This window comes from Nerophis lumbriciformis, linkage group LG02 (assembly GCF_033978685.3).
Source record: "Nerophis lumbriciformis linkage group LG02, RoL_Nlum_v2.1, whole genome shotgun sequence".
NCBI lineage: Eukaryota > Metazoa > Chordata > Actinopteri > Syngnathiformes > Syngnathidae > Nerophis > Nerophis lumbriciformis.
Window position 1 is genome coordinate 1,110,001 of NC_084549.2, and position 23,422 is coordinate 1,133,422.

General features: G+C 39.0%; 1 protein-coding gene across 1 annotated transcript in view; it reads left to right on the top strand.

Annotated features, from left to right (window-relative positions):
- The window catches only part of LOC133576727 (protein bicaudal C homolog 1-like), a 229,702-nt gene that overhangs the window by 66,624 nt on the left and 139,656 nt on the right, over positions 1–23,422 (top strand). Inside the window, exon 2 of the mRNA XM_061930088.2 lies at positions 10,860–10,906. Coding sequence (XP_061786072.2) covers positions 10,860–10,906 — 47 coding nt within the window. The remainder of the gene's footprint in view (positions 1–10,859; positions 10,907–23,422) is intronic.

Consider the following 23,422-nt stretch of genomic DNA (forward strand, 5'->3'; position numbering starts at 1 on the left):
GCATGGCTTTTATTTACAAAAAAAAAAGTATGGCCACTCAGTCAACATTGACAACAACATGACAAAATATTCTGTAACAATGTAAACATTTAACAAAATTAAAAGTAGCTTATTTTGCTTTTAATGTGCAAATATAAAAGTAAACATCCAGTGCAAATCTTAATATTCTGCAATAGTATAAGCATTTCAAAAGTAAAAGTATTGCTTATTTTGCTTTAAAATGTGCAAAAATAAAGATATACATCCAATTCAAAAAAGTGCAAAACGGAAATATTCTGTAACAACAGTGTAAACATTTCAACAAAAGTAAAAGTATTGCTTATTTGCTAAAATGTGCAAAAATAAAGATAAACATCCAATACAAAAAAGTGCAAAACGAAATATTCTGTAACAGTGTAAACATTTCAACAAAAGTAAAACTTTTGCTTATTTTGCTTAATAACACAACAATGATAGTATGATTAAAGTGAAAGTTAATTGTTCGTTTGTACATAGTATACGTAATTGTTAATGTTGTAAAAGGTATTTGCACAACTAATTAACGTTAGCGTTAAAGAGGAGCGCGTCTTTGTAAACACTGAACAGGCACGCCAGACGCTCCTCTCAGAGCGAAACGGTGCTTTAGTTTATGAATTTACAACGCAGATACAAATGACACATTCATGTTTTTGTGTAACGATGACAACGTATACTCACGCGGACGATTGACTAGTTGGTGATGGCAAGAACGCTGCCGTTGTGCTGCTATGATAGGCCATTTCCGCTCGACACAGTGTGCATACAACAACATTATTAGCAGAGGTGGGTAGAGTAGCCAGAAATTGTACTCAAGTAAGAGTACTGTTACTTTAGAGATTTATTACTCAAGTAAAAGTAAGGAGTAGTCACCCAAATATTTACTTGAGTAAAAGTAAAAAGTATGTTGTGAAAAAACTACTCAAGTACTGAGTAACATACACACACATATCATATATATATATATATATATATATATATATATATATATATATATATATATATATATATATATATATATATATATATATGTGTGTATATATATACACACACACACATATATATATACATACATTGATATATACAGTATATAATTTATATTTATTTATTTTGCCGTTTTTGTTTACATGTTAAAGGTGTTTTAATGAATATACATGCATGTTTAACACATATAGATTCCTTTCTTTCATGAAGACTAGAATATAAGTTGGTGTATTACCTGATTCTGATGACTTGCATTGATTGTAATCAGACAGTAGTGATGATAACGTCCACGTTTTCAAATGGAGGAGAAAAAAAGTTCCTCCTTTCTGTCTAATACCACATGAAAGTGGTTGGTTTTTGGCATCTTATTTGTCCAGCTTCCATATTCGTTTTTATACACTTTACAAGAAATACATTGGCGGCAAACTCCGTAGCTTGCCAGCTTGTTTGCGCTGGCTTTCGGAGACTCTTGTTTTGAAAGCGCACGCGCGATGGAGCGGCACCTTTATTGTGAAGACAGGAACTGTGCAGTCAGTCTTTAGGCTTTTGACGGGATGTACGGTTGAAATAAAAAAGTATCTTTTTTCCTTCACACTTTTGATTGATTGATTGAGACTTTTATTAGTAGATTGCGCAGTACAGTACATATTCCGTACAATTGACCACTAAATGGTAACACCCCAATAAGTTTTTCAACTTGTTTAAGTCAGGTCATGTGACCGCCTGGCTCTGTTTGATTGGTCCAACGTCACCAGTGACTGCATCTGATTGGTGGAACGGAGTGAACGTCACCAGTGACTGTATTTGTTGAAACGCAGGCACTATGAAGGTCTGTCTGACAGACCAAAACAAACAAAGCGTGCATTAACAGATCGATAAAAAATAGTAGCGAGTAGCGAGCTGAATGTAGATAAAAGTAGCGGAGTAAAAGTAGCCTTTCTTCTCTATAAATACACTCAAGTAAAAGTAAAAGTATGTTGCATTAAAACTACTCTTAGAAGTACAATTTATCCCAAAAGTTACTCAAGTAGATGTAACGGAGTAAATGTAGCGCGTTACTACCCACCTCTGTATACAAGTATAACCCATTTATTTATCATTTATTTATTTATGTGAGTTGACACACTGCAGCTGTCACTCCCGAAATTAAGCGCCTCTCCTGAAAACCTCCCGGGACAAATTTTCTCCCGAAAATCTCCCGAAATTCAGGCCGAGCTGGAGGCCACGCCCCCCCCTCCAGCTCCATGCGGACCTGAGTGAGGACAGCCTGTTTTCACGTCCGCTTTCCCACAATATAAACAGCGTGCCTGCCCAATGACGTTTCAACTGTAGAATGACGGAGGGCGAGTCGTTGGTTTCTTATGTGGGTTTATTGTTAGGCAGTTTCATTAACGTCCTCCCAGCGCGGCAACAACACACAACAACAGCAGTCACGTTTTCGTCTACCGTAAACAGCATGTTGTGACACTCTTAAACAGGACAATACTGCCATCTACTGGACATGCATATGTGACAATAACATCTAGGGCTTTTAACTGAGCACGCAACAAGGAGACGAAGCAGAAGAAGAAGAAATGCGCTTGTAAGTTCCAAGCCGCAGCTGCGACTGGACCTGGATAGCCTCCGGGAAGAAGTAGTGGACTACCAAGTGCTTGGCAGTGAAGATCTTCCTTTAGGAAGCAAGGATTGACCGGTTTTTGGGCCATGCTAGGGAGAGATGGAAGATTCCAGACTCTAGTGCATTTGATGAAAGCACTTTTGTGCGTGCCACACAGCAATGCATCATCAGAGAGGGTGTTCAGCATGCTTAGAAAAATAGTGACAGAGAATAGAACAAGGATGGACAATTCAACCCTTAACTCAACAATGAGTAGATGAGTGTTATGTGTGTGTGTATATGTGTAAATAAATGAACACTGAAATTCAAGTATTTCTTTTATTTATATATACATATATATATATATATATATATATATATATATATATATATATATATATATATATATATATATATATATATATATATATGTCTTAATAAGGTTATCCAAAAAATAGTGCTCGATACCGTAGTAGAGCGCAATATATGTATGTGTGGGGAAAAAAAATCACAAGACTACTTCATCTCTACAGGCCTGTTTCATGAGGGGGGGGTACCCTCAATCATCAGGAGATTTTAATGGAAGCATTCACATACCATGGTTTATATAGGGCACAGAGTGGGTGGGTACAGGCTGGCGTAGGGGCGTGGTGATTGGCTCACGTGTTACCTAGGAGGTGTTTCCGTCTGTGGCGGCATGCTGTTACAATTTCGCTGCGCTTGTTGAGGGATGACAGGTCTGGACGGTAAATAATAAACAGTTTCTCTTTCAAGCATAGGTTGCATCTTTTATTACCACTAATGTAAGGTGTGCTGGATGCAAGAATTTGCCATGTTATTGAATATTCAACATTATTGTCTTTGAGGTCCCAAATGTGTTTGCTGAGTTCTGTGGTATTTCGCAGGTTTTTGTTCCTGAAAGAAGCCTTGTGATTGTTCCATCTGGTTTTGAACTCTCCCTCGGTTAATCCTACATATGTGTCGGATGTGTTAATGTCCTTGCGTGTTACCTTAGATTGGTAGACAACTGATGTTTGTAAGCACCCCCCGTTGAGAGGGCAATCAGGTTTCTTTCGACAGTTGCAGCCTTTGTTGGTTTTGGAGTCGCTCTGTCCGGGGGCCGACGACTCATTTGCAATTGTTTTGTTGTGGTTTGAGATAATTTGTCGTATATTGTTCATACAGCTGTAGCTCAATTTAATGTTGTTCTTGTTGAATACTTTTCTTAGGGTGTTGTCTTTGGGAAAGTGTTTGTCAATCAGATTGAGGAATTTGTGGCCAATGTTAGTTGAGACGTTTTTGCTGTATGGGGGGTTGTACCAGATGATGTTGTTTCGTTTTCTGTTCTTTTTTGGCTGGTTCCCTGGCGTGGGTTCATAGGTGAGGGTGAAATTGTATCCGCTTTCATCAAGGACTTTTTGGTACGGGGGGGTTGCTTGGTCAAATTCAGCTTTGCTAGATGACAGCATCGATAGCCTTTTATTGATTCCGGTAGGTATTCTTTTCGTGGTGGTGGGTGGGTGGTTGCTGTCATGGTGCACGTATTGGAGTGTTGTGTTGGGTTTCGTGAATGGTTGGTAGCTGTTATTTCTCATGACAGCAATATATATGTGTATGTATATATATATATATTTATATATATATATATACATATATATACATATATATATATATATATATACATATATATATATATATATATATATATATATATATATATATATATATATATATATATATATATATGAAATACCTGACTTGGTGAATTCTAGCCTAAATATCTTCCTCCCCTCTTAACCACGCCCCCAACCACGCCCCCCGCCCCACCCCCGACCACGCCCCTTTCACCCACCACCTCCCGAAATCGGAGGTCTCAAGGTTGGCAAGTATGCTGATACGGCTCAAAACTATATCATGATACACCTTTTTCTTAATACTGATCCATGATTTTTGATATTTTTGTATAACTTATGTAAGCCTGCCAATAAATACAGTGAAACAATTTCCAACTTACCAGCGATGCTATTTATTAGTGCTCAGGTCATGAAGTAATTCAAGTAGATTTGAAGATAGTCGCAATTCTGCCAGCTGAGATGCTACTTTTTTACCCTCAAATCTGCGGTGGTTTTTTTTACGGTTCAGTGCTGTGAATGGAAAAATGGTATATGTCATTAGTAGAATATGTCATTAGTAGAATATGTCATTAGTAGAATATGTCATCAGTAGAATATGTCATTAGTAGAATACGTCATTAGTAGAATATGTCATTAGTAGAATATGTCATCAGTAGAATATGTCATTAGTAGAATATGTCATTAGTAGAATATGTCATTAGTAGAATATGTCATTAGTAGAATATGTCATCAGTAGAATATGTCATCAGTAGAATATGTCATTAGTAGAATATGTCATCAGTAGAATATGTCATCAGTAGAATATGTCATTAGTAGAATATGTCATTAGTAGAATATGTCATTAGTAGAATATGTCATTAGTAGAATATGTCATCAGTAGAATATGTCATCAGTAGAATATGTCATTAGTAGAATATGTCATTAGTAGAATATGTCATCAGTAGAATATGTCATCAGTAGAATATGTCATTAGTAGAATATGTCATTAGTAGAATATGTCATTAGTAGAATATGTCATTAGTAGAATATGTCATTAGTAGAATATGTCATTGGTAGAATATGTCATTAGTAGAATATGTCATTAGTAGAATATGTCATTAGTAGAATATGTCATTAGTAGAATATGTCATCAGTAGAATATGTCATCGGTAGAATATGTCATCGGTAGAATATGTCATAAGTAGAATATGTCATTAGTAGAATATGTCATCAGTAGAATATGTCATCAGTAGAATATGTCATTAGTAGAATATGTCATTAGTAGAATATGTCATTAGTAGAATATGTCATTAGTAGAATATGTCATCAGTAGAATATGTCATTAGTAGAATATGTCATTAGTAGAATATGTCATTAGTAGAATATGTCATCAGTAGAATATGTCATCAGTAGAATATGTCATCAGTAGAATATGTCATCGGTAGAATATGTCATTAGTAGAATATGTCATTAGTAGAATATGTCATCAGTAGAATATGTCATCAGTAGAATATGTCATTAGTAGAATATGTCATTAGTAGAATATGTCATCAGTAGAATATGTCATTAGTAGAATATGTCATTAGTAGAATATGTCATCAGTAGAATATGTCATTAGTAGAATATGTCATCAGTAGAATATGTCATCAGTAGAATATGTCATCAGTAGAATATGTCATTAGTAGAATATGTCATCAGTAGAATATGTCATTAGTAGAATATGTCATCAGTAGAATATGTCATTAGTAGAATATGTCATTAGTAGAATATGTCATCAGTAGAATATGTCATTAGTAGAATATGTCATTAGTAGAATATGTCATCAGTAGAATATGTCATTAGTAGAATATGTCATCAGTAGAATATGTCATCAGTAGAATATGTCATCAGTACAATATGTCATTAGTAGAATATGTCATTAGTAGAATATGTCATTAGTAGAATATGTCATCAGTAGAATATGTCATTAGTAGAATATGTCATCAGTAGAATATGTCATTAGTAGAATATGTCATTAGTAGAATATGTCATCAGTAGAATATGTCATTAGTAGAATATGTCATTAGTAGAATATGTCATTAGTAGAATATGTCATCAGTAGAATATGTCATTAGTAGAATATGTCATTAGTAGAATATGTCATCAGTAGAATATGTCATCAGTAGAATATGTCATCAGTAGAAAATGTCATTAGAAGAATATGTCATTAGTAGAATATGTCATTAGTAGAATATGTCATCAGTAGAATATGTCATTAGTAGAAAATGTCATTAGTAGAATATGTCATTAGTAGAATATGTCATTAGTAGAATATGTCATCAGTAGAATATGTCATCAGTAGAATATGTCATTAGTAGAATATGTCATTGGTAGAATATGTCATTGGTAGAATATGTCATTAGTAGAATATGTCATCAGTAGAATATGTCATCAGTAGAATATGTCATCAGTAGATTATGTCATCAGTAGGTGGAAATAAAGGAGAATCCTTGAGGGGAATGTGGATGACGTAATGATAATTCTTCCATGAAAAGGACTTTGACCCCTGGTTGGTCGTCACTAGTGGTCGCCATGGCAATAACACTGCAGGCTCCTCCCATTCTGCACGTGTCATAGAAAAGCAGACTTCATGGTGAATGAGGCCACATTACTACTTCCTCTTCTCCAACATGAGAGTGAAACACCACATCTGGACAGATGTGGTGTTTCACTATCTGTCCAGATGTGGTGTTTCACTATCTGTCCAGATGTGGATTCTGCAGCCGTCTGGCAGTCTTGCACATGTCCACAAGCCTCCCTCGCTTTGTCAGCCTCCCTCGCTCCTCATCCGGCGCTGGTAGCTGGTCTCTGGGGAGCCGCGGGGCCCGATTCAAAGCATCAAAATCCTAGCGTGTCACATTTAACCACTGAATAGCTGCATGCTTGCTGCCTGTTGCGTCAGCTGCTGCTCACTCCATGCTAACTACAGTCCATGCTAGCTACAGTCCATGCTAGCTACAGTCCATGCTAGCTACAGTCCATGCTAACTACAGTCAATGCTAGCTACAGTCCATGTTAACTACAGTCCATGCTTACTACAGTCCATGCTAACTACAGTCCATGCTAACTACAGTCCATGCTAACTACAGTCCATGCTAGCTACAGTCCATGCTAACTACAGTCCATGCTAGCTACAGTCCATGCTTACTACAGTCCATGCTAGCTACAGTCCATGCTAGCTACAGTCCCTGCTAACTACAGTCCATGCTAGCTACAGTCCATGCTAACTACAGTCCATGTTAGCTACAGTCCATGCTAGCTACAGTCCATTCTAGCTACAGTCCATGCTAGCTACAGTCCATGCTAGCTACTGTCCATGCTAGCTACAGTCCATGCTAGCTACAGTCCATGCTAACTACAGTCCATGCTAACTACAGTCCATGCTAGCTACAGTCCATGCTAACTACAGTCCATGCTAGCTACAGTCCGTGCTAGCTACAGTCCATGCTAACTACAGTCCATGCTATTTACAGTCCATGCTAGCTACAATCCATGCTAACTACAGTCCATGCTAACTACAGTCCATGCTTACTACAGTCCATGCTTACTACAGTCCATGTTAACTACAGTCCATGCTAACTACAGTCCATGCTAGCTACAGTTTATGCTAGCTACAGTTGATGTTAGCTTCAGCAGATGTTAGCTTTAGCAACGTAGTCTTACGGGTTTCAAGCACAGTTGTCAATGTTTGGTGAGCGAGATGTTCCACTGTCTCCATGGTAACATAATAACACTTGTCTCCATGGTAACATCAACTATGTGACAACATGGTGTCTCCCAACTATTGTTTTACTACTGCAGCCCGTCTATGGTTGGATGTTTGTGGCAAACAATAGTTCAAATAGTTCAACCATTGCTTGTTTGCCACCAAATAAATCCAGGAATTGTCTTTTAGTCGCTGACTTGACATTGCAGTGATGATGATCTCAGACAACTTTGGCCTCCAAAATTAGAGTAAATCAGTGGAGTGCCATCTCCGGGTTGGGGAGGAGACCCTGCCCCAAGTGGAGGAGTTCAAGTACCTCGGAGTCTTGTTCACGAGTGAGGGAAGAGTGGATCGTGAGATCGACAGGCGGATCGGTGCGGCGTCTTCAGTAATGCGGACGCTGTATCGATCCGTTGTGGTGAAGAAGGAGCTGAGCCGGAAGGCAAAGCTTTCAAATTACCGGTCGATCTACGTTCCCATCCTCACCTATGGTCATGAGCTTTGGGTTATGACCGAAAGGACACGATCACGGGTACAAGCGGCCAAAATGAGTTTCCTCCGCCGGGTGGCGGGTCTCTCCCTTAGAGATAGGGTGAGAAGCTCTGTCATCCGGGGGGAGCTCAAAGTAAAGACCCAGGACACGTTAGGAAGACTATGTCTCTCGGCTGGCCTGGGAATGCCTCGGGATCCCCCGGGAGGAGCTGGACGAAGTAGCTGGGGAGAGGGAAGTCCGGGCTTCCCTGCTTAGGCTGCTGCCCCCGCGACCCGACCTCAGATAAGCGGAAGGAGATGGATGGATGGATGGATGGATATATATATATATATATATATATATATATATATATATATATATATATATTTAATATATATAAATATATAAAATAATATATTTAAAATAATATTTGAAATATATATATTTTTATAAAAAATAATAAACAATAATGTATTTAAAATAATATTTGAAATATATATACTTTGTATGATAATAATACAAAATAATGTATTTAAAATAATATTTGAAATATATTAATTTAAAAATAATAATAATAAAAAATAATGTTTGAAATATGTTGTTCAAAAATAATAATAGAAAATAATATATTTAAAATAATGTATCCATCCATTTGAAATATATATATATTTTTTAATAATAATAAAAAATAATATATTTAAAACAATGTTTGAAATATATTTTTCGAAAATAATAGAATATTATTATATATGTATAATATTATATATATATATATATATATATATATATATACATATATATATATTTCAAACCTTATTTTAAATATATTGTTTACTATTATTATTTTTGAACATAATATTTCAAACATTATTTTGAATATATTATTTTTTATCAATATTTTTAATCAATCCAGCACCCCCAGCGACCCCAAAAGGGACAAGCAGTAGAAAATGGATGGAATATATTTAAAACATTATTTTAATGGTATTATTCTTTTTTATTATTTTATATATTTTAAATATATTATTTTTTATTATTATTATTATTTTTAAACAACATTTTTCAAATGTTATTTTGAATATATTATTTTCTATTATTTTCGAAAAATATATTTCAAACATTGTTTTAAATATATTATTTTTTATTATTATTAAAAAATATATATATATTTCAAATGGATGGATACATTATTTTAAATATATTATTTTCTATTATTATTTTTGAACAACATATTTCAAACATTATTTTAAATATATTATTTTTTATTATTATTATTTTTAAATTAATATATTTCAAATATTATTTTAAATACATTATTTTGTATTATTATCATACAAAGTATATATATTTCAAATATTATTTTAAATACATTATTTTTTATTATTTCTTATAAAAATATATATATTTCAAATATTATTTTAAATATATTATTTTTTATTATGATTATAAAAAATATATGTATTTCAAACATTATTTTAAATACATTATTTTGTATTATTATTATACAAAGTATATATATTTCAAATATTATTTTAAATACATTATTTTTTTATTATTTTTTATAAAAATATATATATTTCAAATATTATTTTGAATATATTATTTTTTATTATGATTATAAAAAATATATGTATTTCAAACATTATTTTAAATACATTATTTTGTATTATTATTATACAAAGTATATATATTTCAAATATTATTTTAAATACATTATTTTTTTATTATTTTTTATAAAAATATATATATTTCAAATATTATTTTGAATATATTATTTTTTATTATGATTATAAAAAATATATGTATTTCAAACATTATTTTAAATACATTATTTTGTATTATTATTATACAAAGTATATATATTTCAAATATTATTTTAAATACATTATTTTTTATAAAAATATATGTATTTCAAATATTATTTTAAATATATTATTTTTTATTATGATTATAAAAAATATATGTATTTCAAACATTATTTTAAATATATTATTTTAAACATATCCATCCGGTAGGAAATAAATAAATTAAATAATATAATAAGGTGGAGTCGCGGGGGCAGCAGCCTAAGCAGAGAAGCCCAGACTTCCCTCTCCTGGGGGATCCCGCGGCGTTCCCAGGCCAGCCGGGCGACATAGTCTCCCCAACGTGTCCTGGGTATTCCCTGCGACCAGATGTCCTAGATCTACATGAAATACTTGTTGCCATCTTAAACACACAAAGTGTATGTCGTGAATGTTTCTGTGCATCAGTAGTTGTCCCTAAGATTGACAGTTTTCCACATCAAGTCTCTGTGGAAGATGACTTGAGTATGTGTAAATAGTGAATGGACAGTGTTGTATGTAAAATGTGAAGACAGCATTTCAAAGGGGCGTGGTCTCTCTCGCCAAGCATACTTTAAAAAGTAACTTTTCTCCCCCTGTGTCCCTGCAGCCGCCTCGGAGGGCAGAGTCAATGGCGGGGAGGATTTCTTCCAGCAGGTGAGTGTCCAAAGTCAAAGTTGTGTTGTTGTTGGTACCGAGTGCGGTGTTTCCCCCAGAAAATGTGTTATTTAAGGTGGTGACTCTCCAGGGGGAGGGGACCAGGGAAGGGGGTGGGTGGGTGTAACTCGAGCTGTCGCCATCACGTCTCCACCTCGTCGCTGCCACCACAGCCTGGGGGCCAATAGACTACAGACTGCGGTGAAGTAGGCCGGCTTCAACGCCTGAAGAAGCCTACAACTTTTGGTTGTGTTTTCCGCTCCATTTGCTGAATGGCGATATACGATATATATCTCGATATTTTTTCCGTAAAGTAAAAACAAAACAGTCCTAGTTACCTGAGATACTAAGTACGTCATTATTATGACTTAGTAATTTACTAAGTCAAAATAATGACAAAATAGTGGCTTGCCAAGTCAAAATATTGACTTACTGTAAGTAAGCGTTTGCAATAAGCGTTTGAAAAAAAGAGTTAAAAGTGGGAGCACATGCTCAACTCATCATGCTTCATTTATTACAGCATTTGGGAAGCCTGTAGTTGATTTTTATTATGTAAATGTTATGTTTTTATCAACATGTGATAGCAGGGACCCTGCCATTCAAAACTAGGCTGCTGCATTACTAATGATTCATGTAAATATAGCTGAAAAAATAGTACAATAGCAATAGGAGAGACTATTCATCCCTGGGCACCATGGAGTTCATGTAGGCTTTATGATCCACTTACATTATTATATCAACTATCAGAGACAGAAACTCTTCATTTAACATAATGTCCTTTTTTTGCTGCTTCAACACAGCTCAATCAACACAGAAAAATGTCAAAGTGAAATAACTTAGTTGTTAACTGTAGGTCAATAATGATTGTCTTTCTCTCAGACAGACAGGGCTTTGCTGTCCGTAACACACACACACACACACGCACACATGCACACACATCGCACATTGAGCTAATGTTACGCTAAAAGCTAATTAGCCTTCCCCTCAGGGACTGCGAGCTAGCTGAGCTGCCGCTTATGTTTCTCGGATGTCAACGGGCTCATAGTGATGTTACTCCTAGTTGACTTTAAAACCAAACATGCAAAATGTCTAATAATGCCCGGAATAATGTTTCTTTGTGAGTTTTACTAAAAAAAAAAGATCTCTTGTAAAGTTTGTAAAGACATACATTTGTTTTATATTTATATAATGTATTATTATATAATATATAAATATATATTATATATAAACATATAATACATATAATACATCATGCTCAACTCATCATGCTTCATTTATTACAGCATTTGGGAAGCCTGTAGTTGATTTTTATTATGTAAATGTTATGTTTTTATCAACATGTGATAGCAGGGACCCTGCCATTCAAAACTAGGCTGCTGCATTACTAATGATTCATGTAACTATAGCTGAAAAAAATAGTACAATAGCAATAGGAGAGACTATTCATCCCTGAACACCATGGAGTTCATGTAGGCTTTATGATGCACTTACATTATTATATCAACTATCAGAGACAGAAACTCTTCATTTAACATAATGTCCTTTTTTGCTGCTTCCATCCATCCATCCATCCATCTTCTTCCGCTTATCCAAGGTCGGGTCGCGGGGGCAGCAGCCTAAGCAGGGAAGCCCAGACTTCCCTCTCCCCAGCCACTTCGTCCAGCTCCTCCCGGGGGATCCCGAGGCGTTCCCAGGCCAGCCGGGAGAGATAGTCTTCCCAGCGTGTCCTGGGTCTTCCCCGTGGCCTCCTACCGGTCGGACGTGCCCTAAACACCTCCCGAGGGAGGCGATCGGGTGGCATCCTGACCAGATGCCCGAACCACCTCATCTGGCTCCTCTCGATGTGGAGGAGCAGCGGCTTTACTTTGAGCTCCCCCCGGATGACAGAGCTTCTCACCCTATCTCTAAGGGAGAGCCCTGCCACCCGGCGGAGGAAACTCATTTCGGCCGCTTGTACCCGTGATCTTGTCCTTTCGGTCATAACCCAAAGCTCATGACCATAGGTGAGGATGGGAACGTAGATCGACCGGTAAATTGAGAGCTTTGCCTTCCGGCTCAGCTCCTTCTTCACCACAACGGATCGATACAGCGTCCGCATTACTGAAGATGCCACACCGATCCGCCTGTCGATCTCACGATCCACTCTTCCCTCACTCGTGAACAAGACTCCGAGGTACTTGAACTCCTCCACTTGGGGCAAGATCTCCTCCCCAACCCGAAGATGGCATTCCACCCTTTTCCGGGCGAGAACCATGGACTCGGACTTGGAGGTGCTGATTCTCATCCCAGTCGCTTCACACTCGGCTGCGAACCGATCCAGCGAGAGCTGAAGATCCTGGCCAGATGAAGCCATCAGGACCACATCATCTGCAAAAAGCAGAGACCTAATCCTGCAGCCACCAAACCAGATCCCCTCAACGCCTTGACTGCGCCTAGAATTCTGTCCATAAAAGTTATGAACAGAATGGGTGACAAAGGGCAGCCTTGGCGGAGTCCAACCCTCACTGGAAACGTGTCCGACTTACTGCCGGCAATGCGGACCAAGCTCTGACACTGATCATACAGAGAGCGGACCGCCAAAATCAGACAGTCCGATACCCCATACCCTCTGAGCACTCCCCACAGGACTTCCCGAGGGATACGGTCGAATGCCTTCTCCAAGTCCACAAAGCACATGTAGACTGGTTGGGCAAACTCCCATGCACCCTCAAGGACCCTGCCGAGAGTATAGAGCTGGTCCACAGTTCCACGACCAGGACGAAAACCACACTGTTCCTCAGAAAAAGGTCAAAGTGAAATAACTTAGTTGTTAACTGTAGGTCAATAATGATTGTCTTTCTCTCAGACAGACAGGGCTTTGCTGTCCGTAACACACACACACATACGCACACACACCGCACATTGAGCTAATGTTACGCTAAAAGCTAATTAGCCTTCACCTCAGGGACTGCGAGCGAGCTGAGCTGCCGCTTATGTTTCTCGGATGTCAACGGGCTCATAGTGATGTTACTCCTAGTTGACTGGGAGGTGTTTATTATCATTTGGCGAGAGTCCGCTGCATTATGCTCACCTGCTAAACACCTTTCTGCTCACCACACCGTCTCTCCTCTCTGCCTGCCTGAGCACTGACTACATGCGCTCTGAATACTCACTGCTGATTGGCTGTTACCGCTCTGCGTGCAACCAATCAGGTGGTTGTGTGGGTGGGACAATGCTGGGTGCTGCAGAGACGTACTAACAGAGGCAGAGGCAGAACTAAGCGGAGCAGCTTGTTAAGACTTTAGTTTAGGCGGTGGCTCTTTGTTGTTAAGGCGGCCGCCTTGACAACAAAGCGCTGCGGGAAACCCTGCAGTGACCCGCTCCATGTCTCTCCTGCAAAGTTGTGTTGTTGTCGGTACCCAGTGACCCGCCGCATGTCTCTCCTGCCGACGTTCACGGGGAGTCGGCGGCGCTCATGTCAGGCTGTGTCCAGTTGTTGCAACAAACCCTGAAAGAAGAAAAGAAAAGAAGACGTGTCGTTCAAAGTCCCCGCTGGCTGTGATCTTGTAACACAGCAGCTGACACAACAACTTCCCTTCTCGTTATGTAACAAAACACCACACGACTCCGTTAGTTCTTCACTTCATCTTCTGATGACCGCTGACCGTTACGGTGTCTAATAACCATGTCAACCTCTTTTTCATATCCAGCTTTTCAAACTAAATGTCATGATCGTTACCCGGATCATGGCATGATTTATGTTGGTTATGTTTCTGGTTTTAGTCTGTTTCCTGGTTGCACCCTCTTTTCCTGTTTATTCTTGGTTTCCATGGGCACTGATTCTCCTCACCTGTCTTAGTTTTGCAATTAGTGTTTCCACCAGGTGTTTTGGCTAATCACTCCCCTTTATCGTTTCCTGTCACCCAGCAGTAAGTGCTGGGTCAATGTTTGCTCTACGCAACATTTACGTTTCCCCTGGTTTTCTCCTCATAGTAAGTTTGTGCACGCTAGCATTCCTTGTTTATCACCCTTGGTGACATTTTTTTTTTTTTTGTTTAGCTCCACGCTTGCTAGCGTCCTCTGTTTTGTATTTTTGTCCTGCCTTTTATTTATTAAATATACTTAAAATCTTACCTGCACACTCCTCCTGCTTGTCTTCTGTACTGGAAGGAACACACCAGCACAGCTATGCGTCCCCGAAGACGTAACAGATAGACATGGCCGTTCCGAGGTCGCCCGCCTCGACGATTGCGGCGACAATCCACACGCCGCCGCCACCTGACTTGTCCCCGGTGGCTTCGGGGACACATGGCCTGGCGGCCCACCACCAAGTCCTCCCTCCACCCTCCCGTGACTTTTGACTTTCTGGGGGGTTTTTTGTTGGGGAGGGGTTTTCTAGTTTGGGACGTCTGGGATCCGTCCCTTAAGGGGGGGGGTTATGTCATGATCGTTACCCGGATCATGGCATGATTTATGTTGGTTATGTTTCTGGTTTTAGTCTGTTTCCTGGTTGCACCCTCTTTTCCTGTTTATTCTTGGTTTCCATGGGCACTGATTCTCCTCAACTGTCTTAGTTTTGCAATTAGTGTTTCCACCAGGTGTTTTGGCTAATCACTCCCCTTTATAGTTTCCTGTCACCCAGCAGTAAGTGCTGGGTCAATGTTTGCTCTACGCAACATTTACGTTTCCCCTCGTTTTCTCCTCATAGTAAGTTTGTGCACGCTAGCATTTCTTGTTTATCACCCTTGGTGACATTTTTGTTTTGTTTTGTTTAGCTCCACGCTTGCTAGCGTCCTCTGTTTTGTATTTTTGTCCTGCCTTTTATTTATTAAATATACTTAAAATCTTACCTGCACACTCCTCCTGCTTGTCTTCTGTACTGGAAGGAACACACCAGCACAGCTACGCGTCCCCGAAGACGTAACAGATAGACATGGCCGTTCCGAGGTCGCCCGCCTCGACGATTGCGGCGACAATCCACACGCCGCCGCCACCTGACTTGTCCCCGGTGGCTTCGGGGACACATGGCCTGGCGGCCCACCACCAAGTCCTCCCTCCACCCTCCCGTGACTTTTGACTTTCTGGGGTTTTTTTTGTTGGGGAGGGGTTTTCTAGTTTGGGACGTCTGGGATCCGTCCCTTAAGGGGGGGGTTATGTCATGATCGTTACCCGGATCATGGCATGATTTATGTTGGTTATGTTTCTGGTTTTAGTCTGTTTCCTGGTTGCACCCTCTTTTCCTGTTTATTCTTGGTTTCCATGGGCACTGATTCTCCTCACCTGTCTTAGTTTTGCAATTAGTGTTTCCACCAGGTGTTTTGGCTAATCACTCCCCTTTATAGTTTCCTGTCACCCAGCAGTACGTGCTGGGTCAATGTTTGCTCTACGCAACATTTACGTTTCCCCTGGTTTTCTCCTCATAGTAAGTTTGTGCACGCTAGCATTCCTTGTTTATCACCCTTGGTGACATTTTTTTGTTTGTTTGTTTAGCTCCACACTTGCTAGCGTCCTCTGTTTTGTATTTTTGTCCTGCCTTTTATTTATTAAATATACGTAAAATCTTACCTGCACACTCCTCCTGCTTGTCTTCTGTACTGGAAGGAACACACCAGCACAGCTATGCGTCCCCGAAGACGTAACACTAAATGTGGTTTGATATCAGTTGAAATAACGCCAGGGTTTCCTCTAAACGTCATTGAACGTGGCAAAATAAATGCCGGCGCACCTTAAAAATAAGTTGTTGTTTTTTTACGTGAAAACAAATGTAGTAAAATATTGTATGGATGGACATACTGTACAGTATATCAGTGTTTTTCAACCACTGTGCCGAATTTATCATGAATTGATTAACGTGGAGCCCGACTTAAACACGTTGAAAAACCTATTGGGGCGTTACCGTTTAGTGGTCAATTGTACGGAATATGTACTGTACTGTGCAATCTACTAATAAAAGTCTCAATCAATCAATCAAAACACTGGTGTACCGTGAGATATTGTTTGGTGTGCCGTGGGAAATGATGTAATTTCACCCAATTGGGCAGGCATTTTTAGATAGTATTTCATGTTTGGTTTCGGAGTTATGTTTATATAACTTTTATATTAAGTATGACAGTTATACTGTCATATTGAGTAAAAAAATAAATATATATATATATATATATATATATATATATATATATATATATATATATATATATATATATATATATATATATATATATTCACGATTGCTTGGTAAATATTCATATATATATACTCATGATTGCGTGGTAAATATTCATATATATATATATATATATATATGTCTTAATAAGGTTATCCAAAAAATAGTGCTCAATACCGTAGTAGAGCGCAATATATGTATGTGTGGGGAAAAAAATCACAAGACTATTTCATCTCTACAGGCCTGTTTCATGAGGGGGTACCCTCAATCGTCAGGAGATTTTAATGGGAGCATTCGCATACCATGGTTTATATAGGGCACAGAGTGGGTGGGTACAGGCTGGCCTAGGGGCGTGGTGATTGGTTCATGTGTTACCTAGGTGGTGTTTCCGTCTATGGCGGCATGTTGTTACAATTTCGCTGCGCTTGTTGAGGGATGACAGGTCTGGACGGTAGATAATAAACAGTTTCTCTTTCAAGCATAGGTTGCATCTATGGGCTCCCAAACCCAACACAACACTCCAATACGTGCACCATGACAGCAACCATCCACCCACCACCACGAAAAGAATACCTACCGGAATCAATAAAAGGCTATCGATGCTGTCATCTAGCAAAGCTGAATTTGACCAAGCAACCCCCCCGTACCAAAAAGCCCTTGATGAAAGCGGATACAATTTCACCCTCACCTATGAACCCACGCCAGGAAACCAGCCAAAAAAGAACAGAAAACGAAACGGCATCATCTGGTACAACCCCCCATACAGCAAAAACGTCTCAACGAACATTGGACACAAATTCCTCAATCTGATTGACAAACACTTTCCCAAAGACAACACCCTAAGAAAAGTATTCAACAAGAACAACATCAAATTGAGCTACAGCTGCATGAACAATATACGACAAATCATCTCAAACCACAACAAAACAATTGCAAATGAGCCGTCGACCCCCAGTCAGAACGACTCCAAAACCAACAAAGCATGTAACTGTCGAAAGAAACCTGATTGCCCCCTCAACGGGGGATGCTTACAAACATCAGTTGTCTACCAATCTAAGGTAATACGCAAGGACATTAACACATCCGACACATATGTAGGATTAACCGAGGGTGAATTCAAAACCAGATGGAACAACCACAAGGCTTCTTTCAGGAACAAAAACCTGCGAAATACCACAGAACTCAGCAAACACATTTGGGACCTCAAAGACAATAATGTTGAATATTCAATAACATGGCAAATTCTTGCATCCAGCACACCTTACAATAGTGGTAATAAAAGATGCAACCTATGCTTGAAAGAGAAACTGTTTATTATCTACCGTCCAGACCTGTCATCCCTCAACAAGCGCAGCGAAATTGTAACAACATGCCGCCATAGACGGAAACACCACCTAGGTAACACATGAACCAATCACCACGCCCCTAGGCCAGCCTGTACCCACCCACTCTGTGCCCTATATAAACCATGGTATGCGAATGCTCCCATTAAAATCTCCTGACGATTGAGGGTACCCCCTCATGAAACAGGCCTGTAGAGATGAAATAGTCTTGTGATTTTTTTTCCCCACACATACATATATATATATATATATATATATATGAATATTTACCAATATATATATATATATATATATATATATATTCATGATTGCTTGGGAAATATTTATATATATTTATTCATGATTGCTTGGGAAATATTTATATATATATTCATGATTGCTTGGGGGTGAAACTGCAAATGGGCATCTTGATCCTGCCTAGTTGATCCAGATTTACTCAGACTGGGCATGAGAAGAAAGTGGCATCAAGTAAACAAACATAACTTGCCAAAGAGTACGTCAGCAGGGCTGCAAGTCAGAACCTTTCTGCAATGAAAGTCTTCCTCCAGCTCTTCTCACAAAGATTCTAATGCAAAACAGGCGCCGCCTCTTTGGAATTTTTTACAAGTACTCTAAAGCCTTTCTCCGCCTCTTCTACTTTGACACGCCATGTTGGAAAGTGCTAGAGGTGGAGTGTGCAGAACAGCAGCTCAGCTTCAAAATGTTTCAATGACAGCCAGCCTGTTTGAGTTGGACGACCGCAGAATTTCCCCTTCAATCCATTTGCGTGTCAGATAGCGTGATCCCGCTCCGCCGGAAAATAAACACAGCGGTGTGGCGCTGTGAGACGGTATTGTGGAGGTGCGTGTGGACGACCTTCAAGCCCAGCAATAGTGGAAACTTGTTAGTTTGACCACTTCCTGTCCTGCACACACGCCCCTGCTGATGGATTACATGCCGCTCTCTACTTGCCAGAGATCTGCCGTACAAGTCAGCGGGAGACTTGAGAGAGTGACAAGACATGTATATATATATATATATATATATATATATATATATATATATATATATATATATATATATATATATATATATATAAATGTCCACCCCCACACTTTGTCCCTAGGCTGCTCTTACTCACCGTCTGATGGACTTCCTCTCAGTCCAAGTGGCTGCTGGCCTCTGTTGCGTCCGACCAGTTCTTCCTCCCAGGGAATCTAAGTTACTGGTCAATCCTAAGTTATTTCGATGACATATATGCTGAGTAAGAAGGACCATCAAGACAGAATTGGAATATTTTCAAGTTTTACTGAAATTCCAGGAGATCAACTTAATCAATACATTCATATCGGCTACTCTATCTAGTTGATCTGCCATTCCAAGGGAAAAACCAACTTCTTTTCACACAAAGAAAACCCCCATCACCCCCCCCTCGCAACACTGATAAGGGAAGAGTGGGTGTTGTATTTCACATTCCAAGGGGGAAGACACCAGAGGTGGGACCAAGTCATTGTTTTGCAAGTCACAAGTAAGTCTCAAGTCTTTGCCCTCAAGTCTCGAGTCAAGTCCCGAGTCAAGACAGGTCAAGTCCCGAGTCAAGTCCAAAGTCAAGACTGGAAAGTCTCAAGTCAAGTCCCAAGTCCTGCATTTTGAGTTCCGAGTCCTTTCAAGTCCTTTTAACCTACTCAGTGGCCTAGTGGTTAGAGTGTCCGTCCTGAGATTGGTAGGTTGGGAGTTCAAATCCCGGCCGAGTCATACCAAAGACTATAAAAATGGGACCCATTACCTCCCTGCTTGGCACTCAGCATCAAGTGTTGGAATTGGGGGTTAAATCACCAAAATGATTCCCGGGCGCAGCCACCGCTGCTGCCCACTGCTCCCCTCACCTCCCAGGGGGTGATCAAGGGTGATGGGTCAAATGCAGAGAATAATTTCGCCACACTTAGTGTGTGTGTGACAATCATTGGTACTTTAACTTTAACTTTAACTTTAACCACAGACTAATATATTTACACAGATTGTGTATGCTTTTAAAACGCTGTATTTATTTATTAAAACAAGTGCATTTGAAATTGCAGGGGAAAAAAATAGTGCTGACATTGCACTTCATAATAGCACTATTAACCAGTCTTTTTAAACATTTAACTCATTCCTTTACAGAATAAACACATTTGAAAAAACAAGTACTTATTTGTACAAAAGTATTAACATTGTATTTCCATGGCATATTGCATTGTAACTAGTTCCACAGCAGTTTCTATCCTGTTCTTATCTTATCTCATTGATCTCATCTCATACTGTATGTGTGTTGATGTGTGCGTACACATGGAAAACATAACAAATACATGAACATAACAATGAACAGAGTTGTACTTTTTAGATGTCAGGGCCCTATGCAATATGTACACATATTATTAATATAGTATACATTTTAACTGACCTCTATTTGACTATGTTTGTCTTTTTGTAGGTGGCTAAAATACGCGGTGCTGCTGACCGCCGTCTAACGTTACATTACTGTGTGTGATACATTGACTAACGTTACGTTATGTGTAGCTACCTCATGCAACCTTGCTTAAAAGAAATCACTTGACAAAAAGTATGAATAAGGTAGCGAACTGCAGTGGACGCAACAGATTGCCGTGTTTGCAATGACGTTATAACCATAGACATCTTATAAGTAGACGCAGCATTGGCTGCTGTGACGCGAGCAATTTGGCCGCCATCTTGAAGTGGTGATGAGGAGCCGGCGAGCAGCCTAAACTGACAGTTGACAGGTAGAAAACAAAGATGCTGAACTGACAGTTGACAGGTAGAAAACAAAGATGCTAAACTGACAGTTGACAGGTAGAAAACAAAGATGCTAAACTGACAGTTGACAGGTAGAAAACAAAGATGCTAAACTGACAGTTGACAGGTAGAAAACAAAGATGCTAAACTGACAGTTGACAGGTAGAAAACAAAGATGCTAAACTGACAGTTGACAGGTAGAAAACAAAGATGCTAAACTGACAGTTGACAGGTAGAAAACAAAGATGCTAAACTGACAGTTGACAGGTAGAAAACAAAGATGCTAAACTGACAGTTGACAGGTAGAAAACAAAGATGCTAAACTGACAGTTGACAGGTAGAAAACAAAGAAGGGAAGAATGTCATAGAAAATATCAATACAAAGTGTCAAGACAGAATAAACTGCAGCAACAGAGACCCTAACCCTAACCCTAGGGTTAAGGTAATGTTAGGGTTAGGGTTAAGGTTAGGGTTAGGTTTAGCATTAAGGTTAGGGTTAGGGTTATGGTTAGGGTTAGGTTTAGCATTAAGGTTAGGGTTAGGGTTATGGTTAGGGTTAGGTTTAGCATTAAGGTTAGCGTTAGGGTTAGGGTTAGGGTTAAGGTTAGGGTTAGGTTTAGCATTAAGGTTAGGGTTAGGGTTAGGGTTAGGGTTAGGTTAGAGGGTTAGGATTAGGGGACCCTAACAGAGACCCTAACCCTAACCCTAACCCTAGGATTAGGGTTAGGGTAATGTTAGGGTTAGGGTTAGGGTTAGGGTTAGGGGACCCTAACAGAGACCCTAACCCTAACCCTAGGATTAGGGTTAGGGTAATGTTAGGGTTATGGTTAAGGTTAGGGTTAGGATTAGCATTAGGGTTAGGGTTAGGGTTAGGGTTATGGTTAGGGTTAGGTTTAGCATTAAGGTTAGCGTTAGGGTTAGGGTTAGGGTTAGGGTTAAGGTTAGGGTTAGGCTTAGCATTAAGGTTAGGGTTAGGGTTAGGGTTAGGTTAGATACAGTCTATCGGTCCCTAAGATATATAGATATCTAATGTATTCATACATTGTTTATGTAGGATATACGCATGTATATATAACCTAATCATATTGTTTCTTTAACTTAAAAATAGCTGACCGTTTTTTTAGGGTTGGGTTAGGGTTAGGGTTAGGGTTGGGGATTAAGGTTAGGGTTAGGGTTAGGGTTTGGGTTGGGGTTGGGGTTAAGGTTGTGTTACAGTTAGGGTTGGGGTTAAGGTTAGGCTTAGTGTTAGGGTTAGGGTTAGGGTTGGGGTTTGGGTTAGATACAGTCTATAGGTCCCTAAGATATATAGATATCTAATGTATTCATACATTGTTTATGTAGGATATACAAATGTATATATAACCTAATCATATTGTTTCTTTAACTTAAAAATAGCTGACCGGTTTTTTAGGGTTAGGGTTAGGGTTGGGGTTTAGGATTAGGGTTAGGGTTAGGGTTGGGGTTGGGGTTAGGGTTTGGTTAGGGTTGGGTTAGGGTTAGGGTTAGGGTTGTGTTACAGTTAGGGTTAGGGTTAAGGTTAGGCTTAGTGTTAGGGTTAGGGTTGGGGTTTGGGTTGGATACAGTCTATAGGTCCCTAAATTATATAGATATCTAGTGTATTCATACATTGTTTATGTAGGATATATGCATGTATATATAACCTCATCATATTGTTTCTATAACTTAAAAATAGCTGACCGTTTTTTTAGGGTTAGGGTTAGGGTTGGAGTTTAGGATTAGGGTTAGGGTTAGGGTTGGGGTTGGGGTTAGGGTTAGGATTAGGAATAGGGTTAGGGTTAGGCATAAAGAAAAAGAGTTGGTTAGAGTTTGGGCTAGCGTTGAGGGTTAGGGTTAGGGTTAGGGTTAGGGTTGGGGTTGGAGTTAGGATTAGGGTTAGGGTTGGGGTTAGGGTTAGATACAGTCTATCGGTCCCTAAGATATATAGATTTCTAATGTATTCATATATTGTTTATGTAGGATATACGCATATATATATAACCTAATCATATTGTTTAGGGTTAGGGTTAGGTTTAGGGGTTAGGGTTAGGGTTGGGGTTGGGGTTAGGTTAGATACAGTCTATGGGTCCCTATGATATATAGATAGGATTAGGGTTAGGTTTAGCGTTAAGGTTAGGGTTAGGGTTAGGTTTAGGGGTTAGGGTTAGGGTTAGGTTAGATACAGTCTATAGGTCCCTATGATATATAGATGTCTAAAGTATTCATACATTGTTTATGTAGAATATACGCATGTATATATAACCT